This window comes from Cyprinus carpio, chromosome B17 (assembly GCF_018340385.1).
Source record: "Cyprinus carpio isolate SPL01 chromosome B17, ASM1834038v1, whole genome shotgun sequence".
In the NCBI taxonomy this organism is placed as follows: Eukaryota; Metazoa; Chordata; class Actinopteri; order Cypriniformes; family Cyprinidae; genus Cyprinus; species Cyprinus carpio.
In genome coordinates this window covers 16,390,321-16,413,998 of record NC_056613.1, presented here as the reverse complement: position 1 = coordinate 16,413,998, position 23,678 = coordinate 16,390,321, and the positions used below count along the sequence as shown (strand labels likewise).

The following is a 23,678-nucleotide window of genomic DNA, read 5'->3' as shown; positions in this document are numbered from 1 at the left end:
TACATAAGCTTCATTCTTGCTTTCTGACAAACTCCCAGAGCTTATGGCATCATTGCCCTCCCGTTCATTACATTTTCTAAGCCACTTCCTGAATCTAGATGCACTAGCTGATGTGTGGCGACAGCCTGTCAAAGCCAAGCGCTTCTGACATCCTCTCCCCTCAAGCACGACAAGCAGTAGCAGGCCAAGGTGATTAACAGGACTTTGCGTTTTCGGACACTTATGGCTAAGCATTCACCAGAGACCTTGATGTGTCAAAGGAGGAAACAGCCAGAGTCATCAAAACGTTTCGCAAGCCTCCAGCAAGGTGCATGTCTAGAGTTGGGAAAGCAACAGTCATCAGGAGGGAAACTCCACTTGCCGAGCAGCCTAGTAGATTAAATTCTTTAAATGCTTAATTCAGCCAGATCATATAAAGGGAAGTGTGGGAAGTGGAGGCACACAAATTAAGACTCATCCCTTCACATGGATCTAGTTTCTGTCTGTAAAAGGTTAAAGAAAAAAAAAACTCAGTAGTAAGGGTGGGAATAATACCGGCAGACACGATTAACCAGGATAAACAACCCTCGACATGCGACTAAATCTTCACTCTAGACGACTAAATGATGTCTAATATTAGCCAATGGCTAATAAATTCTCAGATTTTACTCGCCAGTGTGTGAGTTGGAGGCTAGTATAAGTTTAGCACAGATATATTTTCACTCGCCTAACACTCTGACTGAGCGCTTCAGAGTTCCACTCTCCGTTGAGCGATCTGTGCTATTTTTCAGTTCATCTCAATGGATGCGCAACGTACCGTAAACTCTAGTGTGAAGGCCTACGACTCGCCGTCGCTTTGTCTCACACACACACACACACACACACACACAGAGAGAGAGAATTGACACGCTACATGTAAACGATATTCTTTGTTGTATTTTCCTGTCAAAATAACGGCGTTCCTTTGGAATTATTCAGCTTTTAAGAACTGCCGGAATTTCCAGTAGTGGGCGGAACTAATGCGCAAATGGCAATCTCATTGGCTGGCGCTCATTTATTATGTCCCGGTTTTGATTTCAGCAAATCAGTTTGAGCGAACGCACAAAAGTTCTATTATTAAATCATACTTGATTGCTATAATGCTTGACTGACTGGCAAGTAAACTAAAAAAAATTTACTAGCCAATGGCGATTCAATTGCCAAGGTGTCTGTAGAGGATTGCACCGTAAGGTCTGAAATAACAGCCAAAAAAATTCACGGAAACAAAAGCATGACATTAGCCTAACAATTAATAATACCACAACAAAAAAAATAAAAAATACCATAACCACATATACCAAAATACTACAAAAATACTTTGTATTAGCCACCATTGTCATCAAAACAAGAAACTAACCAAACAGTAAAAAAAAATATAATAATAATAGTAAACAAAAGAGTGACCAAAATATATTTTTTTAATTCTCAAAGGTTCAAATGAATAAAATGAATAATCTGAATTACATTAAATCACAAATTAAATTAAATCCATGGTGATTTTTTAGCAACAGCAACAAAAATAACTATACTATAGTACCATGGTAGCTAAATATAAGATTGAGGTACTTCCTCGTTTAAAACACAATGCATCAAGTTGAGATCTGATACTCCACAGCACTAGGTCTCAAACCGCAGAAATAGGCCATGACAATTACTCCCTACTGAGTTAAGTAATCCCTGTGGCTGAGAACTGTATTGAAAAGCAGGGCTAAAGGGCTAAAGACTTATGAAAAGGCTGACTCCTGCTTTTTTACCACAAAAGAGTCACTTTAAAAAGTGCATCACTGCAACAGCATCTTGCTTTTTTAACCTGGTCGCCAATGCAGATGCACTGAAAAGGTGAGATGTACAAAGATTGCAGCCAAAGACCTAGCCTAAAAATTGCATACTGCATGATTGCTGTCTGCCTAGGCAGCTCACTGGTTTTGAAACACAGCCATAGACACATACAGGCTGCAATCTACTAGGAATTTCTGATTCCAGAAATACAAGGTGACGCCTGTGAGAAAGGCATTTTTTGGCCTGACATTTAAACCTGATGATTTGTTATACAGTAAAAACGGTGCAGTATATAGTATTATATTAAGTAAATAAACTAAAGCATAGACCTTGAGAGGAAACATCAACAAGCTGTAAACAATCCTGTCCCATTCCCTGTCACAATCCATCAAGCGTTCTTGGAAAACAGTCCAATGTTGCAGAATGATGGTTTAGAGATTGTCAGTAAACACACTTGTGACCCTTTTAGCCTAGCGCTGTCACGATCATGAAATATTAGTCAGCTGATTAATTGTTGTACAAATACTCGCGCTTAACTCTACGCCTTTCTCTTCATTCATCAAAACTGTTCCACACGTCCGGCTGAGAACTGTTGGCTATCCGTGCTTATGCAGGACATTTTCTGCTAATCTAATACACAGTCTGCCAAAGCATACTGAAGCCATTCAGCTATGAGCTTCTCTGGTACATATCTTATTTCACACTTGGTAGCATCCAGTCATTGGTGAGGTAATGTATTGTTAAGCTCGCATATAGGGCAACATCTGCGCTTGATCACACATGTGTTTTGGCCAAGTCAGGTACTTTAAACCTTGACATCTTTCATTTGGCTACATAGGCCGGGAACTGCAATTTCTGAAATTTTCCTGCCAATTCATACTGCTTGTCAAGCTTTTGCAGCATTCATATCACATTCAAACTTGGGCCAGAAGCCTCTGCAATAGCCTACTGCCGGGGAGCAACTGCCATTTTATGGTCTTGGTGTCTTTAACTGCCACCGCTTTGCTGCAGAAGCAGCCCATCCGAGTTACTGGGCTTTCATTTTCCATTTGAGTTAAAACCAAAATGTGCCCACAGGGAAGACTTTGTGTTTGGTTTTGCAACTAGCCTCGAGTCCATGTTTTGGATTTCAACGACAGCTGATTAAATGATGCTGGCAAAGCAATGTCAGCTGAACTGAAATACGGGTTTTTGTATTTCATACAAAATAAAATAAGTGAAAATGGTTTTGCACACCTATGAGTAGCAGATAAGTCGGTTAAGTAAATAGTTTGTTATATAAATAATTAGTTATTATTCCAGTTATTATAACTCCAGTTAGCTGGGTATTAGCTTTCTAATTCCAATTAATTTATATCCCAATATTCTTTCAGGAAATGCTTTGTTGCACAAATAATTATTTAATATTCCAACTCCAAATACATGGAAATTAATATTCCAATTCCAATTAGTTGATACTAAAATATTTCTTGCAAATGCTAGTAAGTCAATATTACAATTCCAGTTAGTTCAATATATACAGTAGAATTCTAATAATTAACATTCAAATATTTACAGAAATGCATCGTTGTTTAAATAAATAAATGTTTCAAATTTAATTAGTTGGATATTAAGACATATTTTGGATTATTACCTAATAATACTAAACAACTAACTTTATTGGGACTATTTACATGGCAAAGCATTTACTGGAAATGTTGTAATATTAACATTAAATATTTCCAGGAAATGCTTTGTTGTATGAATAATTAGCTAATGTTCCAACTGTATTGCACAAGTATTTTAAACAATTCGAACATGGAAAATTAAACAAGAAAGGACTGTCTGTAAATTACCTCCTTTCCACAGAGCTGTTTAACGCACCGCTGCACCCGTAAGGAACACATCAAGTCAACTAAAACGCACCTAATTTGCATCCTGTTTGTTGCAACATTTCCAAAATTGGCACAAAATTCCTTCATTTGGATAGAAGCAGCATGTCAAAGTAAAAAAACAAAGATTGCACATTGTGGTCAGCTCATTTAAACATTCACGTAGGCCTCATGGATGTGATCGTCCTATTCAAGGTTTTGATATATTTTCTGGGAACTGCTGCAACGATTTTTTTTTTATCGTACTTCCTCTGTGTCTGTTAAGTTCATGGTTTATCTCATAGTTAGTGTCTCATCAAAATATCTAAACATCCATAACGTTTCACACAGAAGGGGTTATTACTGCGAAGCCCTGCAAGGAGGAAATGACAATGGGGGTACTCTTCTGATGGATAAATGAAGCATCCAGACCTAAATGAGCCATGAAAGTCAATTAGGAAACATCCATAAAGTCCATTTTCTCTGTACAGTTTTTAACGCCACAGGGTCTTGCTTTTCAGAATGGATGGGCCGCGAGAAATAAAGGACTGTGTGTGTGCATACACCATGTTTGGAGGAGTGGATTGTTGGACTACTTGTTCTTGACCACAGAGAAAAAGAGAGTCAAGTATTATCATTTCCTCTGGGTTTCACAATGCAGTACAGAGCGAGATAGAGGGGCATAAATGGGAGGGAGTGAGCATTTGGCTTGGGGGGCAGGGTGTTTGATGAACCTTTTCATCTGCACAGCTCTTTGAGGCAAGATGCTTTCAAAAAGCTCTTAAACAGAGCCCTGCGATGCTCAGACGCAGCCATGGGCACATTGTGCCATCTCGTCCTTTTCCACAGGAACCAAAAAAAGGCCCAGATTCAGCCACAGTCAATAAAACAGCTTTATTTTAAAGGGGTAGTTCAAATATAATAAATCTTAATATTGACTACTATTTCTTAATGTAGCGATACTGGTCAGCATTGGACATTTATCGGATGTTATTGTCCAGTTAATTATTAATGCTCACTGCCTCTATTTTTACAATTACCTTTCATCATCAAACAATCACTTAAATGTAATCTTACAAATACTTTAATTATAACACTTAAATTTATGCTTTAGTAAATATTTATTTTTTTGACCTGTAAATTATATTGTTAAATTAACTTGTAGTAGCATGTAGTAGTCTTTTTTTTTAACAAAACTGCATTAAATTTTAATCATGTCCATTTATCTGTTCTCAATCTGTTAACTTCAGAATAAATCAGATTATTGGTAGAATTTTAATACTGTGAACCCCTAAAGATTTAATCTTAACCTAATCTTCATGAAATCTCAAAATGCATATGAAATAATTAATAAATTAAATAATTATTTAATTCTAATTTTCAATTGTACATGTTGTGATGCCTAAATAAAGGCCTGTAGCCATTAAAATGCATGATTTTTTTGTTTGTTTGTTTTTTGATACGAAAATAGAATTTCAGAATTTTAACATCTTTTCTCCCCATGAATTATACCAAATTTATCAAGCTAAAAGTTTCCCTATGGTCTACAAACCTGCATATCACACACAGAATCAAGCCACTTGCCAACAAAATCAATCGTCCTGCACATTAACTGTGGACACAGCACTATGCAAGATCTAAACATAAGATCAGCAAAAAGTGTTTCGGATCATCACATATAGGCTTCATGTGTGTACGGCCACACATACACAAAGCATAACCAGTTCTACCAGCAATTGACCTAGTATTATGCTCACCACAGACACTTGCCCACTTCCAGTACACACCATAAAAACCACAAACTGCAGTTTAATAATTTCCTCAAGAAACCACATCAGTGTATGTCATCCATGCATGAGTTTCACTGATCTATAGCCACAAGCAACCTGAACGGCGGTATGTGGGTGTCACCTACTCGCTCATAAAACCTCAAGCTATATTATGGGTCAGCTGGGCTTATTGACAGCCGTGTTAGTCAGAGTTTCCATTGAACACAGTTACAGAACAAGCTACTGAAGGGCATATTGTAACCAAACAAACAGGCACAGTTAAAGGGCCTCTATCACTGCTTTAAGCAAATGAAGCGGACTTGGTTCGAGTCCAAATATGGTCAGCATGTCCTGAAATGATGTTAACCCACCCCATGGCTACGATATGTGACGGGCCTCAGTGTTTACACAGCACTTGCAGAGTCCATGGAAATGCAAATCACAATCTAACTGAAGATAGTGCTCTGGGAAAAATTAGATCATCATAACACGTGCCATAAAAATCCATTCAATCATTTACCAGACCAGTTCTCAGTCTCAGTTCCCTCCTCCCCTGCCCATCAACTTCCTGTTGTGTCAGAATTTATTACCTCAGCGTAATGGATTTCATTCATTTACTCATTGATGGTATTTGAACTGCATGCAGAATTTCCTGTGCTTTAAAATATGGACTGTATCAGGCTCACAAAATAAGCAACGGGAAACTCACAAATGGACAATTTTTAGTAAAGTTTCTCAGGACAAGGAAAGACAAATTGTTACCAAATGTTCCTAATGCTGCAACCTACTAAATGAAAAATGCCATGGACAAAAATGACAAACATAAATCACTTTATGCTAGTAAACTCACACAAGAAAGATTCAATTCTCTAACAGCCTTTAAACCGGAGAACTGATAGAAGTATTTCCACATTTTTAGATGCTATTTTGTTCAGCAGCTTTACAAAAACAAGAAACATACCTGTGTGCTCAATGTAGTCAACACACTTCTCAATGAACAAAGGTATGGGCCTATCAGGTGTGACCAAGTTCTGAAGAGGCACCCCAAAATAGTTGCTTTCCCAATTTCTACGAGTTGGTGGATATAATGGCTTTGTGGTCTTTGTTGACTTTGTCTGTTAAGAAAAAAATGACAATAACACATGATCACTACAATGCATGCTTGATGACAAAATCTAAAAACTAAAACTTATTATTTTAAACTGAATTTAGGCATTACAAAATAATGTAGAGTATGAAAAGTGAATATACATTTTTGAGATTTGCTAAAGATTTAATACTGTGGTATTAATACTGTGGTATATACATTTTGAGATTTGCCCGTGGTATTAATACCGTGGTATTAAACCACTAAAGCAACTTTAGATTTCCCTAGGTGATTGAAAAGTAGTAGCTAACCTTTTTGGGTTCCTTGGTCTTTGGTGGTTTCTTTTTCTTCATTTTCTTATCATCCTGCTCTGGGTCTGATGTGATGGCTGGGTTGTCTATCCCTCCTTTCCAAGGATCCACTGGTGAGAGAAGTGGATCTTCTTCACTTCCTCGGTTGCCCCGTCCTTTCTTCTTCTTTTGCATCGCAGGCCCCGACTCATCATCACTGACATCCGAGTGCACTCGTCTATGATAAGCTTTTGTCTTGCTGAAGAGGATCTTGGAACGATGTTTGTACTTAGAAGGCCTTCTGCCACCCTGAGACTTAGACATGGAGTCAAAGCCATTCTCCTCATCCCCGTGCAAAGCGAGTCCGCCGAACGAATTGCGGATCCTGCCAGATCTGCTGTGTGCGTCTTCCGGTACGGCATAGATGTCATCACTGAAGCCTTTTGATTTGAGAAGTGTGTCGGCCGGCTCTGCATAGTTATCAGATGCTTCAAGGTCATCGCCGTGACCCATCATTGGACCACGTGTCCACCTGGAGGTCCTCATTCCAGCTTCAATGGTCCTCAGTAGGTTGGGGTCCAGCTTTTTCACGTTGGGCTTGGGCAGCACATTGGGCTTGGGTTTTACCGGGGGAGGCACTTTGTGGTTACGCTCGTGATCACCAACAGGTGTGCTGTGAACTGGGTACTCGTTTCCTTCCAAGTCGATTCTGTACTTCCGTTCACTAGGATTGGGCAGCAGTTGCACATCATCGCCTATCGGGCTGTAAGGTGGCGGTCCCTCCCCATCATCCTCAGAGTCAGGGTAATATTGGTAGGCAGGCGAATGGCTATGAGGTGACTGCGGGAAGACGTCTTCACCGGTGCCTGTTCCGTCCCTGCTGTTGTCGAACATGAAGGAGCTTTCAATGTTGCTCTTCTTCTCAAGGACCTCGTTGAAAAATGGCGTGAAAACTTCTGTCTGTCTGTGATACTGGGACAAGGAGTAGAGAGCGGTAAACTTGGCTGTAATTTCCGTGGCAATGTGCTCGCCTTCAGTCATTAGCTCTTTTATCGCATCGTTCTCGAAGAAGTCCGCTTGGCTGTCCGTAATGGCCACCAGTTGAACTGGAATGACATCCTGGACTTCAGCCAGGAACGCCCTCAGCATAGCCATGGAAGACTTTCGTTTTGCTGAGTAAACAAGAATGTACCCATGCACCAATTCGTCCTTTCTGATTCCAATGGAGGAGTGGTAGGAGAGCACAGTGACCTGTATGCGTCTGCGGCTGTCGCCGATGATTTTGTCAAGGATCAACGTGTTGCATTGCCCAGGCTGTCCGGCGCTGCAGGAATGTGAGTCCAAGAACGGTGAGAGAATGAGATCCACGCTGAACGGATCTCCACACATGGCACACATGACTATCCGCAAATCTGACTCCGACAGATCCTTAATGGAGGGCATGGGGCTCATCATGTCGAAATTGTGCTTCAATCCCTCCAAGACTGCTCTGAGGGCCTGTTTTATCTGAGACTCATTAAACTTTCTGGGGAAAGTGCCAGAGGGTATATCTACAAAAGTACACTGTAGCTTATTTGCAAGCTGTTGGCCTTGATGCCTCAAAATAGGCATGTTTTTGCAAACACTGTCACGCTGATTTGCTAGAATGAGAATGAATGGCACTGGCTGGCTATACCTTTCCCTTCTGCTCTGGGCAATCTCAGCTCGGATCCGGCTTACGCGGTCACCGATGTAATTAAGCGACTCTATAGAGCTGAAGACACAAAAGAACCCATGGGGCTTGAAAGTCGATATCCAGGAATGGTTCAAAAGCATGCCGGAATTGACATCCACAGGCAAAAGGTCTAATTCAAAGATTTTCCCATCAAGGGTGTATTCATCATCAGTGGACTGAGCTCGGATTTCATTTGCGAGCTCCTGCGCCAATCCTTCTCTGCCCACGAGACACAAGTTAACCTTATCAATGTTGGCACTGTTGTAGTAGATATTCGAGCGGCCGTGATCCAGCTGAACCAGCCGGTTGGCGAGGATTTGCTCGACTTTGAGATCGATGCAGGCTGTGCCACTGAGGCACGTTTCCTTCGTGGGGTGATAGACAAACCCGATGTGTTTCAGTAACAGTGACTCCCTGTCAGTGGCGAGTTTCTGGAGAGCTCTGTATCTAGGTTCCTCGTTAAGCACGGCATGAATCTCACTCATTTTGTCACAGCTCGGGGTCGCGTTCAAATCGAGGTCATAGAACAGCTCTGCATGCTCAAAAAGCATTTCCTGAAACTCCTCTTTGGCCCTTTCAACTATTTCCTGCTGATGCCGACTGTAAACATCCCTGCGATCTGATTCAGTGATGTACTTGTACGCCTCATCCTCCATGACAAAGCACATGACCTCTTCCCACGGCTGGCCAGGGCTAATGAAATGCACTCGCTCCAGCGTCTTCTTGAATTTCTCCTTCATCTCCAAACGCCTCTTCTCAGATATCAAATGCTGTACGTGGTTTTGATAAATCCTCTCTCCTTCCATGGTTTTGAGGATATCGAAGGGCACTCTTCTGTCGTCGGTTTTATCGAGGTGGTCTGTCTCATACCACGGCGTTTGTTCTAACTCAATGAAACAGTACTGAAACTCAGGCCTGCTCTTCATAAGGCTCTGAGCCTCAGTCCAACTCAGCGTCTCAATTTCCTCCAGGTTGTTCAGCAACTTATTAAGAATTTTTGGCAGAGTCGTAAGGTAATCCTCACGCCGCCTCTTGATATGCTCTTGTCTCAGCTGTTCTATGTGCTTCGAAAGGGTGTTTCTAGCCTTTTTGGTGCCTTCTATGTTGATGTACTCTTCATAGTCTGGGTGGCTTTTCAACTTATTACTCACAATTTTCCAGCTTGTGTGATAATCTCGGACCGTTTGAACAACGAGCTTTTCAAACTTGTCTGAAACTGAAGCTACTAATTGTCTCTGGGATTTGTACGCTTCCAAATAAGAGATGATTTTGGGTTTTCCTCTGGTTTTGTCCATCTGCTGTATCAGAGCATTGAAACAGAGCTCCACGTTCACAGACACTCGAGCTGATGTTTCCACCAACATGAGATTCTTTTTACCTGTAACAAACGTCTGCACCTCCCTCAGGTATTGCTCAACACACTCGTCACATTTTGTTGCAGCGATGATTATGGGTTTTTTCGCCTTGGATATCTGAGAATGAAGGCTGTGGACAAATTTCATCTGGTCGTCGAATTTCCTATTGCATCCTTTGCTTACATCTATACACAACACAAAGCCATCGATGTTCAGCTTGCCATCGGGCATCTGCTTCTGATCAAAATCCTGTTCCAACCCAAGCTGGTCTGTGCAAATGTACATCAGCTTCTCAGCAGACTGAAGCTTCGTATTTGCAGCCCTTTTCGTGTAAGGCTGCAGGTTTGTGCTCCGATGCGGCAAGAAGGTTTGGTCATCAATGAACTCAGTCTGCTCAATGACCTGGATTCGACACTCAAGGCCATCGTCCCCTCGATTTAACACTTCACCCCAGTATAAGAAATGGTCATTATTCACCACGCGCCCTCCAAAGTCAATTGTGCTCAACACAGAAGTGTGCTCCGAGTAGTAGCAGTCCGCACTGGGGTGCACATATCGGTTGCATAGGCAGGATTTACCTACGCCGCAGTTGCCCTTCTCTTTCTCAGTGCCTGAGAGTCCGACGACACTGATAGCGTATGTCGGACGGGGCTCCTTATTCTTGGCCATTATATTACCCCTCTCATTGCTTGTTAAGCTAAGCAAAGTATGCCGGAAGGGCAAGCACGTATTTCCATTTGCTAGTGCAGGCGCATTTCCATTTCTCACTTTGCATGAGCTGATGTAGCTTTAATCTTGATCATCTGTCCCGGACGACTGCTCTTTCCTCTCCTATCACCTTCCTGCAATAAAAAATAAATAAATTAAATTAGTCAACAATAAGATGAAGTGTAAAGTTTTGTTTTCAATAGCCAAACGCTTATCATTTATCATACTGAATTTAATAAGTCAGATGACAACACAGGCACAATCACAATACAAAACAAACAAGTACAATAAAAAATGATGACTCACAATACGCAACATAACTGTATGCATCATTACTGATATCTAAAAATTCAAGCATGACACTAACAATACTATTATAAAATATTATTGCCAATGCATTTGCATTTTGAAAACCCTTTTTATAAAGTCTGCAAACACTACACAACTGCTCAGGGTACAAAACTATCTCAACAATCCACATGTGACACATCTTCAATGCATTCATTTCTCATAATATAAGTAGGAGTACTGACACTGTGGAACAAGTTCTTTCACTGTAATACTGTTTACTGCATGTACTCCAGTGTTTTTAGAAAATATGCAAGCTATGCTTGTCATCTGCAGTGACAACCTTTGTACTAAAAAATAAATGCATCTGTCAGTAGAAATAAGGCAGCAAATTGGCTAATTTACACTCAAAAGCATTAAGTTCATGATAAACAGAAAACAACTGCAAGAAAATATTTTATAAATGCAATTCAGTGTTGGCTCTGACAGCATAACTAGAACCACTTCTGAATTTGGCAGTGTAAAGCCGGATGTGTCTTTAAAAGATTCACATTTGTGAAAATTGTGTCACCATTTACTCATCTGTGTGTCGTTCCAAACCTGTATGACTTTCTTTCTCAGTGGAACACAAAAGGAGATCTTAGCCAGAATGACAGCCTGAGTCACTTTTTTTTATTGCATCGGTTTTCCACATAATAAAAGTAACCAATAAATGAAGCTGCCATTCTTTGTTTAACAGAAGAAATAAAGGCATACATTTTTTGATCAGTACATTCCCAGGTCCTTTTCAGTCATTTATCATTACTGTATAAGGACTTTTAAAGGACATTTAGATTCACATCTTTCAAACATTTCGTGAACCAGTTTGACCGATTCATTGAAAAGAACCGATTCAAAAGAACAACCAAATCGAATCACTCTACACAAAAAAATCAATACCTAGCCTACATGATGAAATAACGCAAATTTTAACATAATTAAAAAACGCATGTTCAGTTTAAAAACGCTCATGAATTTTAAGATTTTATTCATTTCGGGTAGGGAAAACACTTTTTATCATTCTCAGTATCAGATTTTTTCAGTTCTTCCATGACCGTGGGAACCCTGGAGTAAATGATGACACAAATTTCATTTTGGCCGAAATATCCCTTAGTATTGAGGATGCCATAAATAACGACCGCTTGTATGGAACATCAACGACTGGACTTCACGGGCGTTAAATCACGGAAACACGGGACATCAGTGTCAAGACGCGTTTCTTAACGACGGTGGGCTGTATTTCTAAGCGAGGTTATGAAGCAGACAGAAGCATCTGCTGAAGGAGAGAAGAAGGAATTCCGAGCAGAAGCGCTATTGTTACGAGCCACACTGCGATCAGACGTGCAAGCGACGACTCCCACAACTTGTCGAGAGAATTACTGCTAAATGTGGCTTCCAAATTGCCAAGAATGTGTCCATCATTTACTTCATAACCCACAAGCGTCCACTCCATTTGAATCCGAGGAATTGAATTTCACATCAGAACAGTTTTATCACAGGACAATCAATACGCACGCGCTCTTGCATTAAATAACATCTGTTTAGTATGTATGTATACTTATTTGTATTCGCATCGACGAGGGCCTTGCCTCTAACAAGGCATTAGATGCTTCCTTTGCTTGCTAGCTTCCCAGTTAGCCAGGGCTAACGTTAGTTAAGTGTGACACCGACACAACGCACTGTAGGCAAGACAGACAAATCTGTGCATTTACATAAAGCTACACAACTATCGCCTAGACGTGGAAATAAGTAACACACTAAACCAAATGCAGTAAAACAAAAGACAAAAGCATGATGGAAAGTCACATACTCCGTGTACATTCCCCTACCTAACATGGTCGCTCCCAGCTCCAGACACCACAGATAGGAGGAGACATTCCAACTATTTCCTTTAATTTCTGCGGATGCGATACCGAAACAAGCCCCAGTTTTGTCGCGTTTCCCGTGAGCGGTTGGAATAATCGGCGAAATTTCCCTAAAGTGGTTGTTTTCAGTGTTTTCTAGCAGTAAGAGTGGTATGCGTGTAATCGGAGAGCCATCCCCTCCCCTCTCATTCCAGTCAGTAATGGCGACGGAGAGACTCTCTCTCTCTCTCTCTCTCTCTCTCTCTCTCTCTCTCTCTCTCTCTCTCTCTCCTCAGTAACTTTTCCATTCCGCTCACCGCGGAACTTTCTGATTTTTGATCTCTTAATTTCATCTGTGTGCAGGTAAGTAAAATCAAGGAATAAACTATTAAAAGGGCATATATTTTTATTCTATCTATCTATCTATCTATCTATCTATCTATCTATCTATCTATCTATCTGTCTTTTTTTTTAGTTTTATTATTTCATTTATTTATTTGTTTTTATCTATCTATCTATCTATCTGTTATTAGGTTATATTTAAATATTGGTTGTAGTAGCCTTTGAGATATACTGATGGAATTTGCATTAACATTTTGCTCCGAGGTTGGAGTTTAAGTCAGGCTAACTGAAATAAACCTTATTTGGTAAACTTGTTTTATGAAACAGGCCTCTGGTCTGTTTATATGAAGGCTCAGCTGTTATTTCAATGACACAGAAAACACCAGAGATCCTGTTTGCACGTTTATATTTATTCTTATGGATGTATTTGGCACAAAGTCTAAAGTTAAATTTAAAATATTTTTTGTGTGCAGAGCTTTTATCATAAACTAGTTCATCATACCTTTATTTCATCAATAAAACATGTCAGAGGTAGTCATTGGTGTTCATTTAGCAAGAGATTGTATGCTACATTGAACTTAGCAAACATCTGCGGTACAATTTATTTTTATTTATTTTTTTGTACCCAGAGAGCCGAGGACAATGTTTATACACTGTTTACCTCTTGAGTTAGCACTGAAATTAACTGAGCCATTCCTTCTGAATATGCACAGCCTCTCTTGTTCTTACAAGCTTAGTTTACTTAAATTTAGATTATTCTTAACAGACACACCTTGCTTTACTATTATACATTTATGATTCCTTTATTTTTCAACAATTTCTTTTTTTATGATTCCTTTTGAGCACATACTCCTTCAGTATTTATAAATGTCTGTGCAAGGCAGAAGGATCCCCTGCTACTAACCAGCAGAACTAGACATGGGCTGGTCTGATTAAGGAATGAAGGTGGGTCTCACACACACACACACACACACACATTGAGGTGTGCCCACGCTTCTTCTTGTGTTTGATATGTTTGTGTTTCATAAAATGATTCGCCATTCACCAAATCCATTGTCTGGAGAGCATCTGTTCCCAAGGCAACGCCTATCTGTGGTCAGTGGCCAGCCACTCCCTGTCCCGGGACGCAATACAAATGTCAAGTTTCTTCTTTTGTAAATGCAAATGGTCAATTCAACCTCTTAGGAGATCATTGTTTTCTCTATAAAATTATCATCATCATGTGGTTAACGACATCTTTGTTTATAAAAAGTGGAATTAAACATATCACTGCAGGTAAATTTGGCACTGCTAATTAATAAGAAAATACACAAAACATACGTTTTCATTTTTAGAAGGTTGAATTTTTGTTCAGTTATTTTTTACTTCGGATATTATTGTCAAAGTGTAGCCTACTTGTTGGTCAAGACAGAAAAAATGGGTCATGTTTATTTTTCATACTTCACATATTTTCATACCGCGAATACCATTCAAAAGCTCAAAAAAGGGCAATAACATTTTTAATGTTTTTGAGAGAAGTCTCTTATGTTCATCAATGCATTTATTTGATCAAAAATTGTTGTGAAATAATATTAAAATGTAAAATACGTTTTCTATTTTAATGTATTTAAAAGAAAAATGTATTCCTGTGATGGCAAAGCTGAATTATCAGCATCATTACTCGTCGTCAGTGTCACATGATCCTAATTTGCTGTTCAAGAAACATTTTGTATTATTATTAATGTAAAAAAAAAAAAAAAAAGAGTTGTGCTGTTTAATGGTTCTGAGAAAACCATGATACTTTTTTTTTTTTCAGGATTCTCTGAGTCTGTGCTTTAAAACTAAATCAGATAGTCTGACTTCAGTTGTTTTTTTTATCCAGATCTGATCTGTTTTGTTGAACAATGGCTCTAAAAGCCTGTGTGAAGAAAGTCAATTTCATCACAGTATCATGATTGTGTGTGAATTTGACATTCAAATGTTACTGCCATCAGCCATGTGCAGCCATCACTTCCTCTAATGGATGTTCATTTGAAAACCATCCATTAAAACTCTCTTTGCAAAAACAAATCTGATGTTGTGTCATCCTGCATTCAAAGGAGTGTTATTTTAGTATTATTTATTTACTATTATAGTATTTATTATTATTTATTTTATATTTCAGTTTACATTTTAATTATAGTTTTAGTCATTTTGTTTTGTCACTTTTATTACCTTTTAAATATTTCTATAGCTTTAATTTGAAAGATTTTTATTTTAGTTTTAGTCATTTTAGCACTTCAATTTAAACTTATTTCAGTTAGTTAAGGGAACATTTATACGTTTTGTTTCAAGTTGTTTATATAATATATATATTTTTTCATTTTATTTCCAATTGATATAAATGTAAAAATGTTTAAAAGTTGTCTTGCTATCAATAATACCTAATAACAGAATTATCTTCTATAATGACCGAGCTTCCCAAACAGACTGTATGCAAAGTATTGCACTAATTAATTTTCTTATGTTCATTTGTGGAGCTACTGCCCAAAAAACAAAAACGTGTGGAAATCAAACGCTCAGCATCAGGCCTCATAATGTGTCTGTCCGTGCCTCCTTTAAATCTTGCCTGCTCTCTTTTTTACATCATGAATTATTTACCTTCCCCCCACCCCCAAATCTCCTTCCAACACCCCTCAGATCTGCAGATTCACTGTCAGCTGTGCTCGGAGTCTTGCTGAGAAGCCCTGGTGTCCACACCCTTTGTGTGGCGCCTGATTGTGCAAGATAAGGCCAGTCGTCCCTATGCATTTAATGTCATCTAAAATAGCCAAATGCTTAGGTAAATGTTTGATACAGAAGGGATAAACCCCACACTGTTTTTTAAATAAATACCTAACATTGCTTGTAGAGATGCTCCCAAAGTTTATTGTAAAGAATGCCAATGCTAGAGAGTTAAAGCACCTCATAGACACATACATCGCCCCCCTCCTGTTCCCCTGTGCTGCAGTGCAATTGGAACCAGCTGCTGCTGCTGCTATTTACCCTGAGCAGCAGCACTGCTACATTGCCATGGTTATGGATCCACGCTTGGGATTGTGGGAAGGGCTGGGTTTCCGGGTCACTGCAGACGAGGTTTCAGGAGAGAGATATCATTTAAATAACTACAGCCACATGCTTAATATTGTCAGAACATCTCTATGATCTTAAAGTCAGGAACTTAAAAATGCTATTTTTAGCTAGGTTTTAAAATTTAATAAGTGCTGAATGGGTAAGACTTACAGATCTCCAGAATTGAAGTATACAGTACTTGCTTCCTATGAGAGTATAGAAAGGAACTTCAATGGGTAGATGTTTGTTACTTTAGTTAAGCTGAATTAAATTCCAATTTATTGAATAAATAAAATATTAAAGATCAACATGGTAAATTTTAACAGCTTTGCAAGATATATATTACAGGGAGGATGTGTAAAAAACTGTACCTTTAGAGTTCATAAAAGATGCATTTTATTTAGAGGGTGCTATAAAAATGGAAGGATTATTTTGAAACCGTTTTCACTTAGAAATTGCTGGTAAATTTCACAAATAATTACAAAGAAATGGCAATAGCATTCAATTAAATGTGAAATTTGAAGTAGAAATACTAAAAAAGTATTTTCCTGTAAAACATGCTCCAATAATAATAATAATAATAAAAGAAAATCCCATATTTTTTTCATATCTTCAAAAAACATATTTTACAGTGTAGTAGTATGCAGTGTTATTTAGTAGAATTTAGCTTCTATTATAGTTTTCATTCATATTTGAATCTGTTGTGTTGTCTGTATTTTTATTACAGTCTGTATTTATATTTTTTTTATTTCAGTCAGGTTTATTTGCTTTTTTATGGTTTTAATTTAATTATAATTTTAATTAACTATAATAACCCTGGTAATATACCCTTAAGGTATAATATGAACCTTTTAACTGTAAATAAGGTACAAAGTTAAGGCACAGCTACAGTGACAAGCTCTGATGCCCCTAAAGGTCCAATTTTTGCACATTTTCTTCTGATGTTTCTCAGAATCAGGTCTCAAGATATAGCATTAATGAAGATTTATTATACATGCCAACAGTAAGTATACTTTAGCTGCTTTGAAAAACCTCGGCCCCAGAAGGCACGTACCTTACATAATTTTAATCAATTATACATATATATCTTCTATTATACATGTGCAGATCACCACTTCAGCCAATTTACAGGCATAAAGCCAATACTTAAGTCATGAAGACTTCATCAAGTACTGAACATAAGGACGCAGAGATGGCCACACATAGTTAAATAATTATGTATGCCATTTGCAATAATAATAATGATAATTTGATCAGGATCTTGTTGAAAAATGTAACACAACTGCTACATTTCATGATTTACAGTGAAGAGACCATTCATGAGCAATATTCAGTTTAGAGATAACGATTTCCCCTTAAATGTCTTTTGTTTGCACCTCAGCTTATCGTATTAACAGTATCTGCTCATGAATCAAAGATGACACAGAAATAAGCCTGCCCTCTGTCCTCTTGGGCTGCACAGCTACCCCATTTAATTATTGATTTTTTTTCCATAGCCTTAGGAAGTGGAAGCTATAAGCCACATTTCCCACATGAGGCAAAGTCTGCATTTACAATGCCACTGAGAACACCACAAGGACACTGTTGTAGAAATCTGTTTCTTGTCATCTGGGAATTACCTGAAGCATGCTCAATCATGTTGCTTGTTAAGTAATCTGAAAATACAGTCTCTCACAAGCAGATAAGGTTTCATGAGTGGAGGTCATCTGATCTAGGATCAGATTTATGAATGTTCTTCTCCCATTTGTTGTGAAATTCCCTTTCTGGGACAAAAATCCCAGGCAGAATTTTGGTGAATTCTACATCTCTATATGAATGGATGTTTATTTGCGGTTTATACCTCAATCACACCCTCATGGGAGTGTGAGTCACAGCACTGCGCTCAATGACATCAGTCAAGGCACGTTACTGGGATAACGCTTTCTTTATCGTGAAAACAAAGAGAAAATAAATAACACCAAATGTGAAACTGTCCAAATTCAGCTGAGGTCATTGTACAGCTGAAACCCCTGGGTCGGTCTTCTGGGAACAGTTAAGCAATTGAGACTAAAAGAAAGCAAAATAGCTTCATTGCAGTGATGAATCACAGACTGGTCTGTCTGGCCAGTTTTACACAGGGGTGGACTGAATACGGCTGTTTCAGCTGAGTCAAGGGAGCAGTGAAAATATGCAGGAAGTGACCCTGTTTTTCTCATCCCACTTTTCCTATTGGACCAGGACCGTTTGTCTTTATTAAATGTAATCAAGTAACAGAAGAGTTCAATCATGTTACTGTCAAAAGAGGAAAATTTGTCATCGTTTAAGTGAAAGACCTAATTAAATCAAACAAAGCACAATCAGATGTATGAAAAACATATGCACTGCCATCAAGTGGTCAAGATCTGTAATGAACATCTTTATGGATGTGAAAAGTGAAATCAATGACATTGACTGAAGCTGCCCAAAACCTGCCCTTTGACAATTTCTTTTTATTTAAAAAACTTGTCAGTCTATTCTGGTGGGAAAAGATCCACATCTGAGATTTGTACATGGAAATGGACATTACATTAGGGCACTTCTAATATGATCAGAATTGTGAAGAGTTCTTATTTTCATTATAATGAAAGCATACTTTTTGCCAAAATGATTTATTCATATTTGTTATTTTAATCATCTCTAAATAACATGAACTGTATGTCAGTGCATAAATAAAGAACATAAATTATAATATTCTTATTAGGTATGCGTTACCAGTTTAAATGGGTAAATAAGTAGGAGACAATGATTTTCTTCAGGTCAGCAAAACTACATTAAATGTGGACATCATTTATCTCAGATGCTCCGCTAGTCGGCGTACTACTGCTGCTGCAACTCTTCTGTAAGCCTCGGCCTGCAAAACAGGCAAATATGCATGAATATATTAGAAAATGATTTCATGAATCTTATTTCAAATCAGTTCTATAAATGTTTGTTAAAAATCGGAAACTCTGTCTGACTGATTATTCTCTTAGTGGATTATCTGTAAACATCTTTTAGGTGAAATATCTTATTCAGGTATGTTATATATAAATATTTTCATGCATTTTGTAGGATCCTTCTTATTTTGGTAAAATAATTAACATTTTGCAGATTGTGCAAGGTGTATGTAAACTTTTGACTTCAACTGTATATTTTGCATTTCAATTTTGTCATTTATCAATACATGTTACCAAAGTGTAGTGTACCAAATTTTTGCACCCAAAGATCATGAAAGGCTTACAGTAAGTAACTAATGGAAAACAATGAAAAGCAAGACAGGAATCCAACATGATTCACTTACTTCTGGACTATCAGGGGATGACACAACCACGGGCTGTCCCTTGTCTGATGTTTCTCTTATGTTGAGATGAAGAGGAATGTCTCCTGGAGTGAGAAAAGAAAACCTTGTGTCCTCACAGATTGGCCAATCCAACTGAATCAAATCTAGTTACATACAATTTGACCTCATAATATGCATTATATATGATAAATTTCAAAGTTGTTTTTTTTTTTTTTTTTATGTGCTTAAATGCTAAAAGAGTCGGTCATCATGTAATACTTTATACAGAATGGCCTTACCAAGCATCTCAACACCGAGGGTCTGAGCCAGCTCTTTAGCCCCATCCAAGCCAAAAATGTGTGTTTGATGATTGCACTTGGGACACTGGAAAACACTCATGTTCTGAACCAGACCCAGCACCTGAATGCACAAAGCACATCCTTAAACATAAATGTATAAAAAAAAAAATTCTGATACCAATCAGGTATTTTCTGTCGGAAATAACGGTCACAGAATTAACACAAAACAATGATTAAAGATATTTTGATGCCATTTATATCGCTTCAATGTAGGTCTCTATCAGCATGAACCCAACCTGTTTAAACTCTATTACTTTCCACTATAATTTAATGACAAGTCGGAGCTGAAGTGCTTTTAAATACAAAAGCAAATGCTTTACCGGAACATTAACCTTTCTGAACATCTCGGCACCTCTTCGTGCATCTAGCAAGGCAATGTCTTGAGGCGTAGACACGATTACAGCACCTGAAAGCCAAAATGGACATCAGTTTAGCAGAAATTATACAACTAAGCTTGATGTTTGGTGTATAAACCAGTCAAAATGTTTAAGAGCTGTAAATATAATGAATGTTCTGAATACTAGACAACATTAATGCATCCAATTCTCCCACCTGATACAAGCACTGACAATCTGAATTGGAAAAATCCACGGTGCTGTATTGTGATTGACATTAGGTAGAATGCTTCTTTCAGATTGTAAAAGATGCCAAAAAGAGGCATACAGACCATAAATCAGCTGTAACATTTGTTTATTTACCTGCTATAGGAATATTCTGAGTAATAGACAGTTGGACATCTCCAGTTCCAGGTGGCATATCAATCACAAGGTAATCTAGATTCCCCCAATCAACCTGCATGGAAAAAGTCATTATAGTAGTGAAAGGAACAACAGTGTTGAGTAAATTGGATTATTTTCTCAGACTGGGTAGCGAATAATTCATGCACAATCATTAAAATGTGCCAATGGATGGAAATTGAAGAAATCATATCAACTTGTGCTGGATGAGGACACCTGTTAAAAAATAGATATTTGATAAAACCCTATAAGCAACAGCAATTTCCAAATCCAAATTGCTCACCTGTCTAACGAGTTTCTCAATCGCTGACATCACCATCAGACCCCTCCACACAATAGGTGCAACCTCTTCAACCAGAAAGCCCATTGACATACTGTAGAAGACAAAAGTAAAACCTTAAAACTTTTAAACATTGTATGAAAGAAATCAAACAAAACTAACATTAAAAAGTTTGAGGTCAGTGAGATTTTTTAAGAATTTAATACTTCTATTTATGACATTTATGTTAAATTTATGTTTCAAAAACTGTTCAACATAATAATAGGAAATGTTTCTTGAGCAACAAATCAGCATATTAGAAAGATTTCTGAAGGACACTGAAGACTGGAGTAATGATGCTGAAAATTATTTACATTTTAAATTACATTTTGATCAAATAAATGCAACCTTGGTGAGCATAAAAGACTTATTTTAAATACATTTTGAATACATCTTTTGAACAGCAGTCAATATAAATAACACTTTTGCACTAAACTATTAATCTATTAATCTGTCATGTACTTACCAAGGAATTCCAAAATTCACAAGTGGCCTCATTAAGTTCTCTGAAAATAAAGAAAAAAGGATCAGATTGACAAACTGATTTTCTTATATAACAAGATATTACATTTTGTTTACAAAGCAAATGTGGCCACAAAACTCACTGTCTGTTAACTCAGGGTTTCCTTTTAGGTTCATTAACTTTGGAACGGAGGGCCCATAGACATCAGCATCTAGAAGACCCACCGATTTACTCTACATGCAACAGTGGTACAAAGAAAAGATATTAATGAAGGCAAATCATCTAATAAAAAGTTACATCATTTAGTGGTTTTAATACAGTGTCTGAGATAGGGTTATCTGAATGTCACCTGATCGTTAGCCATAAGTCCAAGAGCAAGATTCACTGTGAAGACATTAAACTAAATGAGGTTTTCAGAGAGTGCTGGTAGTTGATTAAAGAGTAAAACAAACAGACTGGAAATTACTGTAGCATGAAACACACAAAGGTCAATGAACACAAAAGACAACAGACCTGCTGTTGTGGACTTTCCCACCCCTCCTTTCCCCGATGCAACTACAATGACCTCTTTGACTCCAGCTATGGGCTTCTGTTTCGGCAAACCTCTTGCCATGTGCTGCCTCTGTCTCTCCTGCAGAGCTCGTTCTCCGGCACCTGAAGTCTAAACAGAAAAAAAGTGGAGATTATGTGTCTGTAATACAGTCTAAACTGTATTTTCGTTGGGTTTATGCATCTATACATCATTAATAATTAAGGCACCTGTAATCAATAGCCTATATATTAATGAGTTTTACTTACCTTGAAGCGGATTTCATGTCTATTTTGATGTGCAGGAACAAATCTGCTACCCAAAAGAGGTGTGCCTATAATGTTTGAGGACAATGTATATATTTGCAAAAGCCTTTTGTAGCTGTCGTGTAATTTAACCATCTTATAAAGCTCCCGGAGACGAGATTTCAGACAATGTCACAAGCAAAACAAAGACAGAGACACCGCTGCGGTTTCCATGTGATGGCACTCGTTTCTATCGGTTTAGTACTTGGTAACGATTTTTAATAAATCATATAATATATCACAAATACAGTGTGTGTTTTTTTTTTTTTAACTAAAATATAGATGGCATTAGCTGGCGTGAAGTCGCATCGCACTGTCGACTCCTGATGACGTATATTGTTTGGATTCTCACGCGGAAGCGGAACCTCCCGGTAGTTTCAAGGTTCATTCCCATACACAATAAACTCGCGAGGTTCATTCAAAATAAGCTTATTTTATTTATGTTACCTAATTAAATTGATCACTGTCATTGAAATCGGCAGTTTCCGGCACTTTTCGTAGCAATGTCCGAGAGAACCGAGAACGGCATGCAAGCGCGAGTGATTGTCCAGCAGTGTCTGCATGCACGACTGCAGGTCAAACCTCCAGATGCTGACAGTGAAGCTGAATGGGTTGAGGTATCGGGGAAAAAACAATATTTAAATAATTAATCTTAACCACAATTTTAGTTTTTGGCGAACTAATGACCTGTCTAATTTTATTCTGATTGTTCAGATTAACAGGGGAATGGTTATCTACATCTGCTTTTTCAAAGGTGCAACTGAAGATATAATCCCCAAAATGGGTATGCATTGCTCCTGTCTCACATTTGCAATAAAACATACATACATACATGCATTAATTCTGAAATGTAATATACACTTGTATTCATTTACACCTGTCTTCTCACTCAGTGAACACTCTGCTGAACATGAAGCTCTGTGAGACAGATTCTGGAAAGTACACCTCAGTGCTTCAGCTACCAGGCAGTGTTCTCATAGTACCGCAAGCTACGCTTGGAGGAAAACCAAAAGGAAAAGGGATGCAGTACCATGGCAACATTGGGAAAGATGAAGGCTTGAAGCTCTACGACAGCTTTGTGTCTCATTGTCAGAATGAACTCTCAGCCTGTAAGAACAGTGACACTGTCACAGAGCTCAAACATGGAACGTATGGGAACAGACAAGTCCTGAAGCTGGACACAAATGGACCTTATACTCATCTAATGGAGTTTTAAGAATTATGCAAATTTTGCTTGTAGATCAGTAATATATGGGTATATGAAGGTCATTGATCTATACAGAACATTCAGAAGCATGAAAAGATTTTTAGCTCCACTCCTAATTAAAATCTATGTAATGCATACGCCTGGTGTCTGTGTCTATGTCTGTTTTCTATCTATCTATCTATCTATCTATCTATCTATCTATCTTGTACTTGCTTATTTAATAATAATGGAAGGCTTCTATATTAAGCTTTCAGAGCTGATCTGATAATGCCACGCGTTGGATTCAATGTGGCCGCATGTCCCTCTCCTGTCCAGCAGGGGACAGTAAAG

The 23,678-nt window shown here is 38.2% G+C and overlaps 3 protein-coding genes across 6 annotated transcripts in view; 1 reads left to right on the top strand and 2 right to left on the bottom strand.

Annotated features, from left to right (window-relative positions):
• The window catches only part of LOC109107118 (rho GTPase-activating protein 5-like), a 35,377-nt gene extending 22,402 nt beyond the window's left edge, over window positions 1–12,975 (bottom strand). The window contains exons 1-3 of one of the 2 annotated variants that reach the window (XM_042742543.1): window positions 12,708–12,975; window positions 6,815–10,704; window positions 6,378–6,531 (exon numbers count right to left, since the gene is read on the bottom strand). In XM_042742543.1, the coding sequence (XP_042598477.1) occupies window positions 6,378–6,531; window positions 6,815–10,531 (3,871 nt within the window). In that variant the 5' untranslated portion in view covers window positions 10,532–10,704; window positions 12,708–12,975. The remainder of the gene's footprint in view (window positions 1–6,377; window positions 6,532–6,814; window positions 10,705–12,707) is intronic. The other variant, XM_042742542.1, reaches the window with a different exon arrangement.
• A 5,625-nt stretch (window positions 12,976–18,600) lies between these two features.
• On the bottom strand, window positions 18,601–22,479 carry LOC109107706 (iron-sulfur protein NUBPL-like). Of its 2 annotated transcripts, none has more exons than XM_042742539.1 (11): window positions 22,106–22,479; window positions 21,821–21,968; window positions 21,657–21,691; window positions 21,450–21,540; window positions 21,311–21,350; window positions 20,809–20,899; window positions 20,487–20,580; window positions 20,121–20,194; window positions 19,729–19,849; window positions 19,451–19,533; window positions 18,601–19,021 (listed from the first exon to the last, which is right to left on the bottom strand). In XM_042742539.1, exons 1-11 carry the CDS (start codon window positions 22,235–22,237, stop codon window positions 18,959–18,961), a joined length of 972 nt encoding a protein of 323 aa, XP_042598473.1. In that variant the 5' UTR covers window positions 22,238–22,479; the 3' UTR covers window positions 18,601–18,958. The 2 variants fall into 2 exon arrangements, with proteins under 2 accessions (XP_042598473.1, XP_042598472.1); XM_042742538.1 differs by having other exon boundaries at window positions 20,109–20,194; window positions 22,106–22,477.
• LOC109107356 (D-aminoacyl-tRNA deacylase 2) lies at window positions 22,428–23,483 on the top strand. Of its 2 annotated transcripts, XM_042742541.1 has the most exons (4): window positions 22,428–22,523; window positions 22,624–22,758; window positions 22,856–22,925; window positions 23,035–23,483. In XM_042742541.1, exons 2-4 carry the CDS (start codon window positions 22,645–22,647, stop codon window positions 23,355–23,357), a joined length of 507 nt encoding a protein of 168 aa, XP_042598475.1. In that variant the 5' UTR covers window positions 22,428–22,523; window positions 22,624–22,644; the 3' UTR covers window positions 23,358–23,483. The 2 variants fall into 2 exon arrangements, with proteins under 2 accessions (XP_042598475.1, XP_042598474.1); XM_042742540.1 differs by having other exon boundaries at window positions 22,481–22,758.
• The last annotated feature ends 195 nt before the right edge of the window (window positions 23,484–23,678 follow it).